Genomic DNA, 21,637 nt, shown 5'->3' with positions numbered 1-21,637 from the left:
CCCCAAGGAACTGAAAAGCAGGCCCACGAGAAAGCCTGTGTGCAGATGCTTATAGCAGCCTTGAGCATAATTGTCAAAACCTGGAAGCAGCCAAAACGCCCTTCAGCAGGAGAGGGGGAAATTAACGGTGGTACTTCTTTATAATGAAATATTACTCCATGATAAAAAGAAATGCGCTATTGAGTCATAAGAAAGACAGGAAGGGAACTGCAATGCAGCTCACTGAGCGGAGGCAAAGCCACTGAAAGGGCTGCAGATACATGATGCTCTGCAAAAGGCCAGACTTCGCTGCTCTGGGCTCAGTAGTTGGGTGTGTTGGTGTGTGTGTTGGTGTGGGGATAGGGGTGGGGTGGAACAGAAGGGGCCGGTGGAACAGCTGCCTGTTGTTAAATTCTTGCATGGGATGCTATGTAGATACATCTTACACCTTCACAATCCACAGGGTGTACACCAGAAAAGAACCCATGGAGGGGAAGCTGTCCTTTAGTTAACAGTGTGTCAGTCTGAGCTGATGGCTGGTGACATGCAGCCCCCTGGGGATGGTGGTAATGACAAGGGATCTGTGAAGGGCTCTGGGGGAGCATGGTAGCTCCTGCTTGGCTGCTCTGTAAGTGTAATTTTAAAAGATGGTCTGTGTCCCTCTTAGGGAATTTGTAAATGTGGAAAGACAGGGAGAGGAAATCAACTATGACTCAGCCACCTGGACATGCACAGTCAGGACTTTTTTCCCTTCCTATGGCTATATATATATATTTTTAATCTGATTTCAATACTTTCTTAGTCACCTTTGAATCTCTCCCTGCCTTGTGGATACCTCCCTTGAGGTTCACATTTGACACTCAGCCCTGTCCCCTGATTGTTCATATACAAAAGGCAGCCAGGTTGGGACCATGACAGGAAAGCAGATCTTTCTCCCATCTGAGCCTGCCCACCATTTTGCAGCAAACCTTATCACCCACACATCTGTGTCCACCCGCCTAGCCTGATAGGCCAAGCACATTGCTCTATTCCACTCTGCTTCTCAGGCTCCTCAAAGCTCCTGTGTCATGTGGGGCAGCGTCTATCCCAGAACTTTAACACTTTCAGGTACTTCTTCCCAGGGGCCAGCATGCCTCATTCTCCTATTCCAAAATAACTGTACCATGGGTCCTCATCTCAATAAAGATCGTCCCTCAATAATGACCTGCTCATTGGTTCATCTCCTTTGATTTATACCTATCAACCTATATCATAAAACCGACTTTGGAGAGGCATGTTCATTGTACGTTTCCTTTTGGAAAGTTCTCAGGAAAGCAGGCATTCCATTTGGTCATTGCTTAGCACCTTGTCAGCTGCCAAAGATGATTGGTTGTACAGCCATAGGATAATGTTTAAAAGTGAGTTTACAGCCTGAATCCTTTACAGTCAGTAGCCTTGGTATCATTCCTGGGTTCTGTATTAGGATCATCTGGGAGAACCTGAGTGGGTGCTGATTTCTGCACTGGATTGGCGCAGGTGGTCAGCATCCTGAGTCCCAGTGCTTTGGAACTCCTCCCACCCTGGCCTACAATCACTTCTTTCTCTGGAGCCTCCCTACCTTGATTCTGTTAGTATCATCCTCAAGGTCACTTCAGATGATTCTCATCACACATGTGTACCACAGTGCCTCTATTTCCCTGTATGGTGCTCATGTCCTGGCGTTTCCTGGGTGACTTCAGTAGTGTGCCACTCTGAGCATCACACGGTAAAGTGTATGTGTTGAAGGATGAGATTCTCTCTGGGACAATGCTAACCAGTACAGGATGTCATTGAAGGGGGGCAGTGTTACTTTCACAAGTTTTGAGGGTACTGTTACCTGAGATGGATGTGTGTGTCACATGTGCTGACCTTGGTCTCTCTCCCACAGGTGGTTGCCATGACAGCCTTAAGCCAATCAGCAGAGGTCCCACCATCACCATCACTGCTGCCACAGCTGCTGCTGCAGCTACTGCCATGGTCTCTGTAGACCCCGAGGAACTCCGGGGCCTGAGCCCCTCCATCATGCAGCCGTGCCATTTCCTGACATTGACCCCCATCAGAATCCCCCTCAGGACCAGCCCGTTCTCAGGTAGGAACATTGTGCCACCTGGAAAGGTCATAATTGCTCCCAGAATCAAGCTGGAGGGGCAGGGGCCAGCTTGGCCGAGGGGCTCAATGTCTTGGTCATTGCCTCTGGACACATGCTGTGGGTATTGGAGACCAGATCCACTGTGTGGGGCTTACTCAGTGTCAGACTATACAAATATACATGGAGTCCATGGAGCACGGCTTGACTGCCCATGTGGCGTCTTGTATGTGCCTATGTGAAGAGATAAGACCTCTTTACAACTCATGTAGATACTTCATGACCCTAAGATCTCAGCCATTTCCTTGTGTGACACATGTCAGAGAACAAGGGTGATTCACCCAAGAAGAGCAACTGATGTTACCAGTGATGCACCAGGTCCTACTGCTGAGCTGCACACTGATATCCTTTGTCCTGCCTGGGATTTGGAATAGCTATGTGGGCATATGGGAAGTCCTGCTCATCTTGCAGGGGTAGGGGACAAGAGGCATGATGGCTCCTAAACCATCAGTCCTCAGGGTACTAAGCCGTTTTGGAGAATTAGAGAGGATGAACTTGAGGTATCCCAGCATCCTGGAGTGCAGAGGTTGAGAGGCTCTTGAGTTGTGCAATGGGTCCCAGACTGGCCACATTATCTGCTGTGTCCATGTGATGTGCATGCTGCTGTCTGTTGTATTTGTTGACTGGAATCACTGTGCCCTGAGTCTTGTGCAATGCTGGTTTCTTCAAACGTGATAGCAGTGTCAACTTGGAATGCCAGAGAGTATATCTTCCCTCCCTGAATCTTAGTTGCTTTCGAGAGTTGGTCATGTGCTGTGGTAGAGCTTAAACAGTAACTCTGCAGGAGACAGGTTGAGAATTCTGTATCAACAAACCCAAAGCCAGAAATTCTTAGCACTGATTTGAGGCCAGAGGTCAGAAAGTTCCACTTTAGAAAACTTTATTTATGCATACAATTAAAACATTAGATAAAATAAACCCAAGCCTTGTGCATATTATAGAAAATGAATAAATTTGTGTTTAGACTTGTCTTATTATGTATATGTAAATATTCTAAGATCTGGAAATATTCCAAAGACAACACAGTTCATATCCCAAGCACCTTGGATAAGGGATGTTTAACCATGTCACTATTTGCTACACTCTCAATAGCTGGAAACATATCACTAGATGAGACACAGACACGCACGTATGTGCACATATAAGCATATGCATACATGCACACACATGAAAGAATATATGCACATTATTTCACATGCATACAAGGCAAGGATAAATTACCCATGTTCCAGGTTTATAATGTGCCCTCAGTTATTGATCTTCTTTCTGATGAATCTAACATGGTCTGTTTCAACTGGACCTTTGACCTCTGTGTTCCTCTACCAGCCTCATAGACTTGCTGACCAGTAGCACACTTATTGCCCAGAATGAAATCTGTACTCTATTCCAGTGTGCTAGTGAACTCTCATTTAGATGTGATGGGAACAAGCCCTTGGGCAATCTGTATTTGAAGCCCACATTCCTGCTGTGTGAAGCTGTGGGTTAAACCCCCTCAATCCACTGATGCTTATGAAATTTTATCTTGAAACCATACACTATACTGTAGGCTGGCTTTCCTTTCCACCTCTAATGAAATCCAGTGGTATCCAAGCCAGGGCTTCTATGGGAGGTGTGGTCACCTGGTTGTGTTGGCCTGAGTCTCTTGTCTAAGGGGAACAGAAGGCCATTGAAGGGTACTGGGTATAGTTCTTGTGAAAAAAAGCCATATCAAATGTCCTTTGAGCTTCTAAAAGGAGCTGGGAGGATGCACAACTTGCCCATCGTTCTGCTTACTTTTATGTAAACTTGACAGAAGCTCAAGTCATTTTGGAAGAGGGAACCTCAACTGAGAAAATGTCCCCACCAGATTGGCCTGTGGTGCATTTCTTTGATTCATGATTGGTATAGAGGGGTCTCAGTTCACTGTGGGCAGTGCCACACATGGGCTGGTAGTACTGGGTGCTATAAGAAAGCAGACTGAGCAAGCTATGGGGAACAAGACAGGATGCAGCACCCCTTCATGGTTTCTGCTTCAGTTCCTGCCCTGACTTCTTCAATGTTGGGCTGTAATCTGGGAGCTGGAAGATGAAAGAACCCTGAAATAACCCCTTTCCTCTCCAACTTACTTATTTTTGATATATTTGACAGCAACACACCCCTAACAAAGACTCACATTGAGCTATAGGCCTGTTGCTAAGCTACTTTCATGAGTCTATGAAATGAATGAAGTGAAGGGACAGACTTTTCAGAGGACCAGCTTGCCAGGAAATTCCTGACACCCCTGCAAATGGTGAACCAGGCTGGGATCAAGAGGAAGACAAAGCCCTTAATGGGTTCAGTATGGAGTGAGGTGGAGAAGACAGGCTTAGATGGACAGGGAAGGCAGGTCTGATGCATCATGTTGCCCATGCAAGCGTATCTGCAGTCTGTGGTCCTTGGCATATCTGCAGTGAGCAAACTGTGCATGATGGAAGGATAATTCCCATTTAAGATGATGAGTCTGCCTATTGCTTGATGTAAAAAGCCAGATGCCCCACAGGTTCCATACAGTTTGGGTTAATGAGGCTCAACTGAGGACAGTTTTGCCTCTTGGAGATATCACACAACTACTGGAGATGGAATTTGGTTATGTCAGCATGTGTGTAGGAGCTGGGTCCTGCAATCCTTATGACAGCCCCATGTCCTCCCTCCATATAGAACCCCTGGTTTAAATTACAATATCATTTAAGAAACTGTGAGACCTTGTACTGGGGCAAAAGCTATGCTGGGTAGGGAGGACAGTGGTGTGTGTGTGTGTGTGTGTGTGTGTGTGTGTGTGTGTGTTTGTGTGTGTGTGTTCCATTAGCTGAAGCACTGGAAGGAAATATCTCTGTGAAGAGAAGTGAGCCAGACTAGTTACACTAAGTCTGCAGCCCTGGTGTGTGTGGAGTTCTAAACCTATACCGAAAGAGCCAGGGGCCAGCTCCAAGCTCAGTTATAATGAGGCTGTCTCCTTTGATGTGTAATGTGCACAGCCAAAGCCTGTGGCTGCTCTCCACAGGCCAGACACCTGTGGAACTTGTCCCTCTTCTGGACTGAATGTCTTTCCTGTACTCGTCAGTGAAGACTAGGATATGGATGTGAATCTGTGGACTCAGTGACATCCCTGATGCAGCATCATGTTGGGTCCTTGTTGGGTTGAGAAGAGCTGCTCTGGCCATCTGTGGAATCTAATGCTGGTGGTTGCTCCCCTATCCCTGAATCCCACTTGGTGCAGAGGGCACTTTGGAGCAGGCGCAGGCTCATTTAGAGACTTGTTGGTTCAGCTGATAGTGCACGCTGGTGGCTGGAGGAGCCACCAGGAACGGAGAACAGAGCAGGGACCTTCCTGCCACCAGCAAACAGATTTTAGCTCACTTTTCACTGTTCCTCGGGGTTTCAGATTATAAAAGAAACATGCAGGGGAACAGAGGTTTTGGGCATCACACCCATGTGTCAGTGGCAGGACAGTCTGGATGTCGAGGACAAGAAGAGAGACAGAGGAAGTGGAGCAGAGCAGGCATGCCTTTCTGGAGTTTCCAAAATGCACTGGCCTGGCCTGCAGTCACTGGACCAACTTCTGCTCAGATCTTTGCTAAGAAAAGTGAGCCAGGTACCTGATGCCCTCCCCATCAGATGAAGTGTCTGAAATGGCTTCTCTCCAAAGAATGATAGAGTTTATTTTTAAAGTGGGACCCACCCTTTCCAAGGCTCTCGAGTGAGGAAGGTGATATGGGAGCATGGAGACACTGTCTCCAGTATCACCAATTACGGTCAGATACAAATATTAGAAAGTACCATCTGCCGCAGAGACCATCTGCCACCTGTTCTCGCGCTTCCACAACTATTTATTGGTTTAAATTTAGCATGCTGCCTTGCCACAGAACAGCTGGGCAGTGACGATTTTCTTTGTCTCCCAGTGACTTGCCAGCTAAGCCACATACCAAGTCCAAGAACTCCCAGGGCATCAGGGTCTCCCATGGCCTTTCAAGTGATGGCAGCTCTCTCATTAGGGAAGTCCACAGCTGCCAGGCTACTTCTGACTACAGAGAGCCACCCGCTTGGGGTAAAGTTGGCCCTTCTTTTATTTTATTATTATTTTTAACTACATGGATTATTCCTTTCTCTACTATAATAAAAAGTGTCATAATACATATGGTTTTAGAGATTTCCAGAGACAAAAATTCATAAACCCTGTAGCAATATAATTACTGTTACTCCCAAGTGCCTGGCACCTGGAGGTCACACTGCCTAGAGGGGATCATGATTGAATGTAAACAAGCAAGCAGAAGGCCCCGAGTATTTATGATCTCTGAGAGGGAGCTCTATAAGAATGTCCGGAGCCTGCATTCCTACACATTCTGCTGTGGAGGAGGGGCAGAACTTCCTCTGTGGGGAATCCTGTTGCTGGGATCTCAAAGTGAGGACTGCATGCCCACTGGGGGTCTTCCACACCACGTCGCCCACCTTTTACCAGCACCCCAGAACCTCCCATCCCCACCACCTTCCCCAGGAATTTACACACTTTGGGGCCATGTTTGCTGTCTCTACCATGATATCCTACCCACACTGTCTTTGAAGAGGAAACTGGAAACATATCCTCACCCCAAAGGACTTGAGAGCTGAAGACATCTGCTGCCACTCTTAAAGGGGGCTGGAAGGACACAGCCATTGATCTCTCTCTCTCTCTCCACCTGGCCCCTTCCATTCCAGAAGTAATGAACCCTCCACAGTCATTTCCTCTGCAGCTTGTGCAATGCCTTCTCCTCTTGCAGATGTGTCAGCCCTGGCCAGGCTGCCTGCTACCGAGTGGGGCTCTGCTGAACTGAACAGAAACAAGCCACATTTGTACATTCTTCTGTGACTGTTCTTGTATGTGGTCCTTAGTGTGTCCCTAAATCTCATGCAAGCAGATCACCCATTTACACAGGTTGCAGAGATGCCTTATGCTTGGTGGTGGTGGGGGGAGGGGCATTGGGAACACTTTCAGAAATGCCACAGAACACCGCACCTTCCTTTTGAGAAATGCTTTTTTTCCTTCTTTGTTTCTGACCCCACTCTGCTGGTGCCCCTCCCAAGGGCCTTTGCCAGGTCCCTAGAAATGACTCATCCACCTTGAATATTCCCATGGCTTCATTCTGGAAGTAACTCTCCAACTGATTTCCTGTGTTTCCACAGGCTCTTGAGTTTTTCATAATAGATCTCAACATGCTATGTATTATACAGAAGGCAGAGCCCCTTTCCTTCCCCAGTCTTCTAGTAAGTAAACTGATTGCAGGGTGCCCCAGAGCAGCAAGCACACCTCCATATGCCAAGCAGCTGACTCAATAGCTTAGGCTGGACCCCTACCCCAATCTTAGAGTACTCTGTCTGTGGCCAGCTTGGGATGTGGTCCCTCTTGTACTCTTCTTACCTCAAGCACAGCAAGTGCCCTGGCTGCCTCGGGATCCTCGCATAGGCCACTTCTCTTGTGATGCTCTTCTCTCACCCTCTCAGTGCCACATATGGCTGGTTAGTTACCACTGAGACAGTGGTGTTTAGAGAGGTGGCCTGAAAACCTCGTTCCACAATGTATTCTGGGATAACCACCTTCACTTTCTTGTACGCTGACTTTGCAACAATTTTCATGGCCAGGAATGATCTTAGGTGTTGATATTTGCTTAGTTTTTTCCCCCTACCCACCCTCCCCCGCCCTCAGAATGTCAGGTTCACATGTTTCTTTCCACTACATATAACCAAGCTTGAAGAGCTGTCTGCCAATAGCTCTCTGCTAAATGGACACAGCTAAGGCCTATCACCGCCTAGTAGCTGGTGCATACATTGAGTGTTCAACAGAGAGACCCTGGAGTGAAAGCCAGCATTGCTATCCATTTCCTATAGGACCGAAACGCAGAGTACCCTCCTCTGAAGATGCCTATTCCCACCCAAGCCTGCTCCTGGAATGGGTCATGCTAGAAGCAGGGCCACTATCTTTGAACCATAGTCATCCTGGGCATGGTAGGGGCCAAGCTCTCACCACAGAGATAGATTCAGGGCAAGTCTGATCAGGCCAGGAGGAGAGCAAGACTGATCAGCGAGGGCCTTTGAAACAGGACATGATCCTGCCCCTGTTTTCATGGTCTCTGCGTTTCTGATACCTAAAAATGTCAGCTGAAAGATTCAAGGGTTTCATGTAGCCTGAACCATTATGCTGAGACGAGTGGAGACCAAGCCCTAAGCCCCATGGACATGGAGGGTGGGGTGGCCAACAATCAAAAGCCTTTCAAGGATCTCTGGGGCCTTTCTATAGCATCCAATGTTCCACAGCAACCATAATTCACACCCATTGTGCTAACCTGATGGTCAGGCTGACTTCATGAGGGGGTGCTGGTCCTGGAGGCAGTTCAAGCATGCTATAAGGTGTCAAAGCCCCTGGAGCCTGGTGATGGGCCATCTGCAGGGAAAGGTGATAGTCACCTGAGGGATGAGGCCTTGAGTGGGTTCTGTGAAAAGGAATCTCTCTCATAGCCATGCAGATGTTCATCCCTTGTAGATTCCAAATGTGTCTATCCTAGTCTCTGAAGGAAATAAATGTACTCATGATTTGAGTTAAAAAAAAAAAAAACAAATCTCAGAACGTAATTTGAAGCTCTCTTTCATCTTGTGTTGTGCAGTTCTGGCATGTGGTAAGTCTGCTGTGCTGTGAGCATCCAGCCACCCTATCCCATCACCATTTCCTCCCTGAAAGGAAAACTTGTTCGTACTGGGGGTCAGTCTGCTCCTGCTCAGAGGTAACCATGGATGCTTCTAGGGCCCTGCCTCTGCTGGAAGTGCCTTCAAATGGGGCTACAGTGTACAATGATGCCTGTGTCCAGTGTCTCCTAGGCAGCCATAGGTGTCACTCATTTTACTTTGGAAGATCCTTGATACCGAGGATCTGTGTCTTGAAGTCAGAGCTCTTTTGTCCATTTACTTAGACTTCTTAATTTGTTGAAAATTCTCAATAATTACATAGAGTTTATCACCAACTCAGGGGTCAAGTTTTTTTGTACTTTGCTGAGTCAGTTCCCAGAGATTTCTTCTTCCTGTGGCATGTGTGCATTTCTTGCAGGTCTAAAATTTAGTGGTAGGAGGTTATTCCTGGGCTCTTCCTTCCTTTAATGCCTAGCTGTGCTATGCAGATGTTCTTAAACAAACAAGTCTTACTGGATAGCAGGATTCAACCCCACCTTCTTAGCCCAGGGTTGTCCAGGACACCTCAGCCCTCTGTTCCAGCAGCCACCCACTTCCATTGGGTTTCTTGCTCTGCTGTCTAAGGCTGCTGATGGAGGCCTGCACTTCCTGCATCTTAATCTCTGATGCTTAACACAGACTCGCTCACTCAAAGGTTCTGCTTTATGTCTGTTTAAACCATGTGACATGCATTATGAGATATGTAGATAGTGGAATGGTTACTGTAGCTAACCAAATGGGCATCCACCCCTCATATGGATACCTGATTTGTTTTCCAATCTAAAGACCAGCTATCATCCATTTGAATGGTAAGGTCATATTATAAATTTGGTATTTAAAGATTTATCATCTATCTATCTATCTATCTATCTATCTATCTATCTATCTATCTATCTATCTTGTATGTGTATGAACCTATGTAAGTTTATATATACTACATATGTGCAGGAATCCTCAGAGGCTAGAAGAGGACATTAGATTCCCCCAGAACTTCAGTTACAAGCATATATGAGCCACTATTAGGTGCTGGGAACCAAAGCCAGGTCCTCTGCAAGAACAATAAGCATTCTAAACCACTAAGCCTTCTCTTTAGTCCTATGTTTGATCTTTAAACTTCATCCTGCATAAAGCTTCTGTTAATGCTCCCCCATTCCCTGACTATTTTTTTTAATTTATTTTCTTTCTAGATTTTTTTATTTGATAACGTCACACAGCAGTTTTCTCTCTGTGCCTGACTTATTTCATCCAGTATAATGTCTTCTGTGTAGACATCAGCATCTTCAGTCATTCATTGAATGAATACCTTGTCACAATGGTACAAGGAACAGGGATTTCTTTAAAAGGTGATCACTTTATTCTTTTGGGTGTACACCCAGAAAAGGGAAGTATGTCAGTTCTTCTTTAACTTCTTTTGAACCCTGCATGCTGTTGTCTGTCATGGTCACACAGACTTCTGTTCCTGCCATCAATGAGCAAGGGTTCCCCTTGCTTCAACCTTCACAGAGCCTGTGTTCTCTCTTCACTACCAATGCCACCGTATCAGGCTACTCCGTCTCACAGTAGTTTTGATATCCACTCCCTGACGGTGGGATATGCTGCCTGCCTTTGCCCCTATCTTCTGACCACTCCAAGTCTCTCCAATGATGAGCAATCCCTTCAATCCCATCCTTTTGTTAATTGTTATGTACATTTTCTTGGAATTAGCTTATGAGCACTTAAATTTTTTTGTTAATGCCCACTACAAATCCAATTTTCACAGATTTTCCTCTAATCCATGGACAGTTGTTTGATTTAGTGTATTTTGGTGGAAGTGGAGGAGGGGGAGATAATGGGGTTTTAGTGAGAAGCAGCACTCAGTGTGGTGGCCCAAGGTTTGATGGCTTTCCCTTCACTCAAATGAGGAGTGGGTGGCTGGGAGCTAGGGGTGGATGCTGTGATGGTTGGTCCAGAGCACAGGACAAAATGTTTTAGGGCCTTGGAGAGGAAGTTCCTAACCCTTCTGCAGGACTGGAAAGCTGTGCAGGCATGAGTCTTTCCTGTAAACTCCTTATCTTGTGGTCAAGTTTGTATCTGAGCCAGTGGACTGTAGGGAGCTCACCTTGGGGCTCTTGTCTGTCCAGAGTAGGGTCTTGATTTCCCTGAAAGTAACATGGGACATAAGTGGAATCTGAGAATAAAGAGTGGGAAATGGAATGTACTAGAGAGTCTGCAGCTTCCTATAAGTACATGGACTCGGATTGCAGCTCAGCTACTCAGCTGGCAGTTTCAAGTTTTCCTTGTCTTAGTCCTAAGAACCAAGGGTGATTCAGTAAGGACAGGGTGTCACTTTGACACTTGAGGTCTTGAGCTCAGAGCATATTAGAACTTATTAGAGAATAAGTTCCTGGGACTCGTAAGTGCACACACACACACACACACACACACACTCTCTCTCCTTTCCCTCTCCCTCTCCCTCTCCCCTTTCCCCTCCATCCCCCCCCCTCTCTGTCTGTGTGTGTGTGTGTGTGTGTGTGTGTGTGTGTGTGTGTCTGTCTGTCTCTCTCTGTCTCTCTCTCTCTCTCATTAGGAGTGATGACAAGGGACCTGAGGCTAACCTCTCATCCTCCTGTAGTCTTTAAATTGACATTTCCCTCTGCTTCTCCCCAGCTGAAGCCCCAGTCTGGCTTTGAATCAAGGAACAGCCAGGAATATATGCAGAGTGTCAGACTAATTTGGGGACAGTTTGTACCACCCGTCTTGTCATAGCTGTGACAGGTTCCTGGTGAGGATGGCCTCTAGGTCAGCAGTTGGCAAACTATCAGCATCTTTTCTGGCTGCTGATTTCCTTTTTATTACGTCATTAATTCCCCAGATACTGATATGATAAGCTTTCACTTGGACACAGTGGAATGACAGCACAGATTAGCAATGAAAGTAGCCTCAACTCCATTAGCCTTAGGTGAGTTCAGGTGTACAGGCAGCATGTGAGTAATGGGGAGGGTATGTTCTGCTAGATTCTGTACATGTATTTCATCCTTGTAATGGCTAATCATCAGCTTGACAGGTTCTGGATTCTCCTAAGAGAGGAGACTCTCCCCATGCCTTGAGGAATTGCTGTGTCTATGGCCACACTGTCTGTGAGGGATTATGTTGATTAGGTTAATTGAGGTGAATGGTATTTAGGTCTTCTGCTTCCTGATTATGGATGTAAAGTGAGCAGGTGATTCAAACCTTATTGGTTCGACTTCCCCATCATGACGGATTGTGTCCTGGCCTATGAGTCGAAAATGAACCCTTTCTCTCTTTAAGTGCTTTGTCGGGATATTTTCCCACAGCAAGAGACACAAACTTAGCCCCTTTAAAATAATGGGCTGGAGACACCATCAAGAAGCCCAGTCAGCCAGCATGGTGGTCCTTCTGGATGTCTGTAGAATAAGGTGGCACACAGGGGCAGGTGAACTCTGGTGGGCTGTCTCTGCTTTTCCCATCCCTCATCCATCCTATTATCATAACTAATACATGGCCAATGTGTTAGTTACCTTTATACCCTTGTATTAGTTCCTTTTCTGTTGCTTTAATGAAACATGGTCGAGTATCTTAGTCAGTGTTCTATTGCTGTGAAGACACAACATGACCACAGCAGCTCTTATAAAAGAAAACATTTAATTGGGACTGTCTTACAGTTTCTGGGGTTTAGTCCATTATTGTCAAGATGGGAAGCATGGCCACATGCAGAAAGACATGGTACTGAAGAGGTAGCTGAGAGTTCTACACTTCGGATCAGGAGGTAGCAGGAGGAGAGAGAGACACTGGGCCTGGCTTGAGCATTTGAAACCCCAGGGACACAACTCCTCCAACAAGGCCATACCTCCTAATCCCTGTCAAGTAGTACCCCCTTGAAAGACCAAGCATTCAAGCCTGTGGGGACCATTGTTATACAAACCACCATACCAAGGCAACTTAAGAAAGAAGGATTTGTTTGGGCTTCGGGTTCTAGAGGGATAAGTGTTCATCGTTTCCCTGGCAGGCTCACATGGCAGCAGGTGGTAGGAACAATAGCAGAAAGCTCACATCTCCACCTGAACACGGGAAACAGAGAGGGCTCAAAATGGCATGTAAAACCTCTAAGTTGGCCCGAGAGACATAGGTCCTCATTAAGGCCACACCTAGTGGTCATCCATCCACTAAACAGCCATCCACTGGGGAGCAAGTGTTCAAATGCCTGAGACTATCGGGGACGTTGTTCAAACCTCCACAGTCTGGTTCCTTTCCCAGAAACCCAGCCAGGTCTAACTGGTGTCATCCCTGTTTCTGGATGGTCAGTGGGTGTGGACAGTTTATGTAAGCAAAGAGCCTTGTGTTTGACCTATTCTTGGAGTAAGTACTAAGCGTTGTTTTCTGTCCCTGCATTTTTCTTTGCCAGGTTGATAGGTTGATGTCTTTGCTTCCTGTGATGGGTTGGGAAAAGGGGCCAGGATTTGAGGCTTTGTGTCCACAAGCTGTTCATGTGCAGAGCCCGTGTGTGTGCACACAGGCATGCAGGTGCCGTCCTGAGCCAGGATGAGCCAGCGGAGGCAGCCAAATGGAACCATACTCTACTTTAACTGGAGCCCTGCACCATATGGTAGTGTGTAAAGGCGTAAGAAAAGCATCTGAGACTTTTGTAGAAAGAGAAGAGATTGTGATGATCACCAAAAGAAGGAATATACTTCTACTGCCAGGATCTGGTATGTTTGTGTCCATGGGAGGAGTGACCATCCTTAGGTGGCTGTATACAACACCTAAAAGCCAAGGAGAAGCTGATTTCTGGAGTCTAGATAGCATCAATGGTGAATCCATCAGGGCCTTTCCCAAGCCCCTGGCTTCTCTTCTGCTCTTTCCTCCAACTGAGTGGTGTCTGCTAATGTGGCAGAATGGTGCTTTTACATCTGCTGAAGATAATGGGCTTTTCTGCAGAAAATAGAGAGAGAAGCTCTGATTTTTCTTTAATAAGTAGTTTCCTACCTTGCCTGCTCAGTAAGTCAGTCAACCTCCTCCTACTCATGAGCCCTTTGTGGATAAGATTCTAGACAATCTGAAGTGAGTGCAGGGAGGCCACCTATTTCCAAGATGAATTACCTTCATCAGTGGACTAGATCACTAGCTCTGATCTCCTCTAGAGACAGTCAGTCCTGTCAAGAGCTGGCCTGGGGTGTCATTAGGGGCTCATAGTCAACAAAGCCTTTACAGGGCAGGACACTTTGGGCTTAGTCCAGCTCAGAACTTGGGCAAGTCTTAATGTCTGTTCTGAAAGCACCTCACTCTGAGAGCCAGGAGGCATGGACTTTTTTCTTGCATGTGTCTTGTAAGGGCAGCTGTTGTACCTCTGCAATACATTCGGATCAAGACTCTGGGTCAGCCATACGTCAAATGGAGGCAGGGTGGCCATAGGAAGAACGTATTTTCTTGTATTATCTCTGTGAGAACTTTGCAATATATGACCAGGCCATATGAAGCCATTTGGGTGTGAATTTATTAGTTCTTGGCCAGCCACCTGAGCAGGGCAGCACCATTGTGACTATGCAGGTGGGAGAGAGAGATGCTAAAGGCTTGGACAAAGCAGATGGTGGAGGATGCTGTGTAGAAGTTGGATCTGGACCAACCTCATTTAAAGGTACAGGCAGCAGGCTTGTTAGCAGAGCGTTGGGGTGTGAGGGAAGTGCAGTGTGGAGTCAAAGGTGATCTCTGAGGTGTCACTCAGATAGGAAGAATGCATTGGTTCCTGAGCAGGCTGGACTCTGCTCACACGGAGGCAAATGGCGTTTCTGACCCCCGTGGATTCTTCCTGTGGACACCAATGTTCTCTCCCTTCCTTAAACAGGATTCCTCCCAAAAAGATGTATGTATATGCCAATAAAAATCCCTCTCCTCATTTCTTTTGGACTCAATTCTGGCAAACATGGGCATGTCCTCAGCCTTGATACTGTTCCTGTCAAGGTCACCAGCAACTGTGCTTTTCTGTATCTGAGAAGTATATATCTCCTATGTTGCTATTACTGAACCTTTGTCAGTGTTTGACAGTATTCGTCACTTTCTCCATACCCCTCCCCAGCATCATGCCCAGTCAGGTTAGCCCCATTTTGTTATATGGAGTACCCCATGTCCTGAGCTGTTTCTTCTCTTCTCTCTAAATGAGCTGACCAGAGTCAGTCCTGGGATCCCCATTCAAAGTCCACACTCTGTCTTCTACTACAACTCAGCTGCCAAAGCTACCGGGTCCCACAGACCCAGTCACTGTGCCATGAATTCTGTTCAGTCTGACCACTTCCCTGACTCCAGATTCACATGCCAAGATGTCTCTGTGACACTCCTCTTGCATATTTAATGCCACCATTGCATCAAATGGATCTCAAACTACATTCAAAATGTCTTTATAATTTTATTGAGTAAGCTATAATTTTTATTGCACTCATTTTTCTCAGGTGACATCTGGGGAAAAAAGTAACAGAAAGAAGCTATCTGGCATGGAGTGTGAAGATGGTTATGTTATGCAGAGTGGGTTATTAGGCAGGGCAGGGCAGGGCAGGGCAGGGCAGGGCAGGGCAGGGTGAGGAGGGTTCCTGGAAGCTTGCTTAGAACCTGGAAGAGCAGGTGGTATCTATAGAGTCAGTTCTGTACTGTGGACCTGGTATGGCTACTATTACCTATCAATATGTCAGGAAGTTTATGGAAGATTCATGTGCACTTGTAAACATGTCCATGCAAGACAAGCAACCAGCTTTAAAACAAACAAACAAAAAAAAAGCAAAAACAAAAAAACCCAACAAAACAAAACAGAACAGTTTAAAAAATGGCCAAGGAATTCAATGGCTGGTGGGCACAGAAAGAAATCCTCAACATTATTAGCCATCAGGAAAGTAACAATGACACCACAGTAAGACTCCATTCTCACACACCTTTTGTATTTGTTACTTTTCTGCTGTTGTGATAAAATACCATGACCAAGGCAACTTATAGAAGAAAGAGTTTATTGTGCTTGTGTTTTCAGCGGGATAAGAGTCCATCGTGTCAGGGAGCCAGGGCACCAAGCAGCAGACATGGGACAGGAGCAGGACTCTGAGAGCACAAAGCAGAGAGAGCAAACTGGAAGGGACACAAGGCTTTTAGCCTCAAAGCCTGTCCCCAGTGACATATTTCCTTCAGCAAGGCTAAACCTAAACCACACAAATCTCCCCAAACAGCCGCCAACTGGGATTCAAGTGTTCAGGTGCCCAAAGACCATGGGGTGGGGGGAGGGCATTTCTCATATAAATCACCATCCCCTGTAGGCATGAAAAGGAAAAAAGTGCATAGCAATTTATCATTGGTGAAAATGTAGCGAAATCAAAGCTGTCCCGCCACCCATCACAGTGGGATTGCAAGCTAGCAGAGCCCTCTCAAGGGAGCAGAGCAGCTCCTCTATAGTTGATACAGGGTGACCTTGTGATTCAGGAAGTCCATTCCTAGGTACATACCCAAGAGATGTGCAAACACATGTGCACTTCACATTTACTCACAGGAGAACAGGATCACAAGAACAACCCGACATCCATCAACTCATGAGTGGATAAATTACACATGGTCTGGATACTATTCAGCATTCTAAAAAAAAAAAAAAAAAAAAAAAAGGCCCATGCATGCTTCAACATAGAAAGGCAATGGAAAGAACTGAAAGCAAGTTGTCATAAATCATATGTTCTAGGACTGTTTCCTTAAACATCTACAAAAGATGTTTAATAGACCAGACCCTACAGGAGAGGTTGTGTTGTGTCTGGGTGACAGAGAGGAAGTGGACAGAGTAAGACCTAGGGCTCCATTCCAGGCATGGAATGCCTGACTTTGCTTGTGGTGATGGACACATGACCCTTACTTTAGCATCAATCACTCACTGTGTGCTATAAATGGGTGTGTTGTGAGGTATGTGCCTTTACCTTAATTACCTGTCTATAGTGGTCAGAGTATACACACACACACACACACACACACACACACACACAGATGCACATGCACATATACAGAGAGAAGAGAAAGAACTTCCTGTTTAGAATGGTCTAGAAAAAAAGTGGGGGAAACCACTTCAGATCTCAAAATTTAAGCATCCCTTCTGAGGGTAGAAAAGGCCCTTGGATACACTAGCCAGCCTGCTGCTGCTTAGAAACCAGTAAAGTCAGGGCTCTTCTACCTTGCCAGGTAAACCGGGAGAGGGAGGGGACTGCCTGCCTATCCCCCATTCTCGGTTCTTTTAGGGACTTGGAGACTCCTCAGACTCAATTTACTGGAAGATCCCATTGTTTTCTTTCAGACCAGCCAGCATCCCTAGGACTGGATTCATACTCTGGTGTGATCCCAATCTTTAGTTATGCCAGGGACACAGAACAGTGGCACAAAGGTGACATTGTATCCCTAGCATGTCCCCAGGAGGAGAGGTACAGCCTGTATGCTTAGAAGAAGCTGAGTAATCAAGGCACTGGGAACATGATATCCAGAGCCATCCACTTGCCCATCTGATGGGGTCTTCCTGCCCAGGTCATTTATAGAGTTCAGTCTGTCCCTCTATAGCCCACTCAGCCCTGCTTCCCTGGCCTGAGGGAAGTGTCCCACAGGCCCCCATTACTCACAGCTCTCTGTCTCTTGTTTTCAGTTTAGCACTGGACAGCCCTGTATCTGGACTAAATATTTAACTACTAGCTGACTGGAATCCATCATGCCAGCCTCTTCAGAAGGGCCCACTCCAGTCCTGGGCTGTAGGTTTCTGGGAAGGATTGGTGTACTCATGGTTTGGCTGATGGTTGTCTTGGGAGCAAGAGCTGATGGCTCTGCTGAGCTCCATATGCCTGCCATGGACAGCTATGTGGATGGATGGTGTGGGATGCTTTAATGGGGAAAAAGGCATTGAGGATGAAAGGAATTCATGAGATAGCCAGGCACTTCAGAAAGTAAAGCTGGTTTCAACCTCTTGGGTTTTATTTTTTTTTAATTTATTATTTTAAGCCTATTAACAAGCTATAATGTTGGCTGTTACTCCCCAAAATAATTAATCATAGACAAACCCAGAATTCCAAAGAGGTTAGGGCAGGCAACCCCACCTAATGGATTAAATACTGTAATTAATATCGCTCTGGTGCCTCCTCTCATTGGACTCTTTAATTACATTCTGCAGCCTATTTTCTGGCCTGTGGCAGAGTCACGGTTCCTGCACCCCAGGCTGGTGGCAGTCATACCAATGAGCCCCTCCAGAGGAGCTGAGGCCTGGCAGGCTTCCATCAGCTCGGGTCCTTTGCCAAGAAGGTCCTGAGTTCTCCTTTAGCAGAAGGATTGGTTTCCTGTGGGTGTAATTGACACTGATGGTCCCATTGTGTGGCTGTGTCCATGGTGAGAGCTTTCAAAGTTTGTCCTTGTAGCATAGGCTCATCTCCTTCTTTGTGCTCTGGGCCCTACCTGGACTCTTCCCTACCCTTGACTCTTCTGGTTGTCATGCTTTTATTCCTCAAAGTGTCTAGGGCAGGGTGATATTGGGCCACCTCTGGGCAGTAGATGTAAAGCAAGCTGTCGTCCTCACTGGAGGATACGTTCAGGGCACCAGGTTGTAACCAAGCTCCTCTGTAGTCTGGGACACCTGGATCCTAAACTTAAAAAGGCCTTGTTATCATGTCCCTACTGTGCTGTGACCTCAGGGACAACAGTATTTGGGAGTCTCTTCAGCCAGCAACTTAATCTGATTTTACCCTGGTCTTAACCTGTATAAGCGTGTGTGCACTGCACTCTGACACTTCTGAGACCACAGTCTGCGCATGGCCAGTGAGGACTGTAGCATAGTGGCTAAGCCTGCAAAACTTCCTGTTGCTGCTCTCCACAGAACACCTGAAGCCTGAGTGACCACCTTTCCAGAGCAGAACACCCCACCCCCAACCCTCCCACCCCCACCCCTGCCTCAGGTTCACTACACATGGCCACTCGCCCAGGTTCCCACATTGCAGGGAAACCTCTGTCTCTGCCTCTTTGTCTTTCTCATTCTCTTTCTGTCTCTCTCTGCCTCTGTCTCTCTCTCTCTCTCTGTCTCTTTCTCCCTTCCTCTCAAATGCATGAAACCCCTGAGGTCCAAGCCTTTGACATAGTAGGATACACTCATCTCCTTTTCCCCCAGACATTTTCTTGGCTTTTCCTAATAGTTTCTTCATATTTATCTTATTCAGATGCACTGTATTCACAGGGCTGAAATCTGAGCACCTCTTCCTCATGCACTCCCCGAGTCCTTACTCTCTTGGGTGGTGCTGCTTTACTTTATCCTTTAATACTAACTAGAGTGTTAAAATCTTTGCCAGCTGGCTTACCACCTTTGAACACTAGTCATTGGCACTCACCGAGAGATGAAGTTCATATTGACTGTTGACATAGGAGAGTCATCACCTTCTAGGCATCAAGGCGTCCAAAGCAGAATGACCTATGATAAGAGCCAATTGAATGGGTCAAAGGAAGTTGGCTGGTCTTAGGGAGGGTGTTCTTCTGCTGGCAGCAGCCACACGCTTCTGGGTTTGGTACACATTAGATTCAACAACAGGGAAACGCACATGCAAGTTTGAGATGCACCTCTCTTAGGATCAGAGCAATCATAAGCTTAGACCTCTGTGAGGCTGTGCATGCAAGGCTTCGTAGACACCCTTGCCTCTAGGTAAGGGGACTGCTGGATTCCAGAATCAATTTTTATTTTTACAAGGTCTTATAATATGGCCTTTGGTTCAAAACTCATTCCACTTTGAAAATCACTCACCAAGTGGGAATTCTATAGCTTGAGAATTCGAGTATGTCTCCGAAAGATTCTGTGTGAGAAACTTGGCCCTCAGAGTGGCAGCCTGAGAGGTGACAGAACCCTTAGGAGAACTGAGGCTAGCGTGAAGTAACTAGATCACTGGGGCACTGCCCCAGAAGAAATTGGTGCTTTTCTGGTTAGATCTCATGGGATGACAGTTAGAAAAACAAACAAACAAAAACAAAAAACAGACAGGCTCTTTTCTCTGACTTGCTGTCTTTCTCTAGGAGGAGCTTCCTCTTCCATACACTCCCACCATGATGCCCTTTACCGTGACGTGATACAGCCAGAGACCCTTACTAGAGCCTATATAATACTCTAGTGCTTAAAGTACTACAAAGTACTGTACTGGCTGACTGTGTATCAACTTGACCCAAGCTAGAGTCGTCAGAGAGGAAGGAGCCTCCGTTGAGGAAATGCCTCATGAGATCCAACTGTAAGGCATTTTCCCAATTAGTGATCAGTGGGGAGGACCCAGCCCATTGTGGGCGGTGCTATCCCAGAGCTGGTGGTCCTGAGTTTTATAACAGGCTATAAGCAAGCCAAGCCAGTAAGCAGCATCCCTCTATGGATTTGTCATAAGCTTCTGCTGCCAGGATCCTGCCCTGATGGAGTTCCTGTCCTGACTTCCTTCGGTGACAAACAGTGATGTGGAATTGTAAGCTGAATAAACCCTTTCCTCCCCAGCTTGCTTTTTCATCATGGAGGTTTGTCACAACAATAAAAACCTTAACTAAGACAAGTACCCAGCCTTGGGCATTTTGTTACAAAAATGGAAAATACACTAAGACAGGAAGACTGAGAACAACAAAAACAACAACAGCCCAGGCCTTCTAATTCAGCAAGACTTAGCCCCTCTCCATTCTCCTTACATACTGAACAGTCCTTTGCTCAGTTTTTCATCTGACATCTTACTGTAGGCAATCTATGGAAGCCAGCCAATAGCTCAGGATTTCCCAGAAGCCATTTTCCAAGGGCTTCAGTGTCATTACGCTGGGTCCTCCAACATGTCCCAGAAGGAGCACGGCTGACTTTTCTGAAGCCACCTCCCATGGAGTTTTTTTTCTGCTTCCTAATCTTCCTTGCTCACTTTTAGCCTCGCCAGTTGTTTCTTAATGAATTCTCTTATATTCATTCCATACCCAGTCCTGAAGAAAACGCCTTCAGTAACTTTTTATGTTTAGCTTGAACTGCAGCCCTTTCCTGTATCTGTTTCTGAGCCAGGGACCTGTAGTTGCACAACAGATACCTCCAAAACACAGTGGCTTGAGACAACCTTGATGACTTACCTTTCCAGTCCACGCATCCCTGGGGTGGGCTCAGCAGGGCACTCTGCTTACTGGCTATACTGCATTGCCTCTTGGTAAACTGTGATGTTTTGCCTGTAGGTAGAATGTGGGTTCTTCTTTTTCCTACCCTTTATCCCCCCAGTTTCACCCTCTAACCCTATATATGAGAGAAACAAGGATAAGGAGGAGAGAGGAATTAGGAAAGTTCCTGAATCTAATTTCTTTCCTTTTGTTTCTTCTCTGACCATGGCTACTGACAAACTGCAGCCAACCCCCCCCCCCCCACCCACCCCACCCCCGCCACCGCCAAACAACTACTAACCACCACCACCACCGACACAATCTCTTGGGGACCTTGCATTAATGTACCTTCCAAAAAAGTTCCGAGAATTCCAAATGTCACACAATCACAGAAACTATGGGCGACTGGCAAAACCATGGCTCTGCTAGAGCACAAAGCAAATCACAGTCAGCTGCTGTGGTTAGTCCAAAGCAACCTCATATCCTACACCTGGGATTTAAATGAAAACACATTCTTATAATATTTCTGTGTATTAAAAAAAAAAAACCAACAAAATTCCAGAATCCTCACTGCACCAGGGTCCATTTGTTACTGATTGTCCCCTTGGCACCTGTCTCTCTTGAGAGCTGGCTATAAGAACAAGAGGGGGCAGACCCAAGACACCTGTGCTT

The 21,637-nt window shown here is 46.4% G+C and overlaps 1 protein-coding gene across 1 annotated transcript in view; it reads left to right on the top strand.

Moving 5' to 3' along the window:
• The window catches only part of Tcerg1l (transcription elongation regulator 1 like), a 185,612-nt gene that overhangs the window by 33,792 nt on the left and 130,183 nt on the right, over window positions 1–21,637 (top strand). Inside the window, exon 4 of the mRNA XM_021210325.1 lies at window positions 1,886–2,086. Coding sequence (XP_021065984.1) covers window positions 1,886–2,086 — 201 coding nt within the window. The remainder of the gene's footprint in view (window positions 1–1,885; window positions 2,087–21,637) is intronic.

The sequence above is a fragment of the Mus pahari genome, chromosome 1 (genome assembly GCF_900095145.1).
Source record: "Mus pahari chromosome 1, PAHARI_EIJ_v1.1, whole genome shotgun sequence".
In the NCBI taxonomy this organism is placed as follows: domain Eukaryota; kingdom Metazoa; phylum Chordata; class Mammalia; order Rodentia; family Muridae; genus Mus; species Mus pahari.
This window is presented reverse-complemented; position numbering and strand designations above follow the sequence as displayed.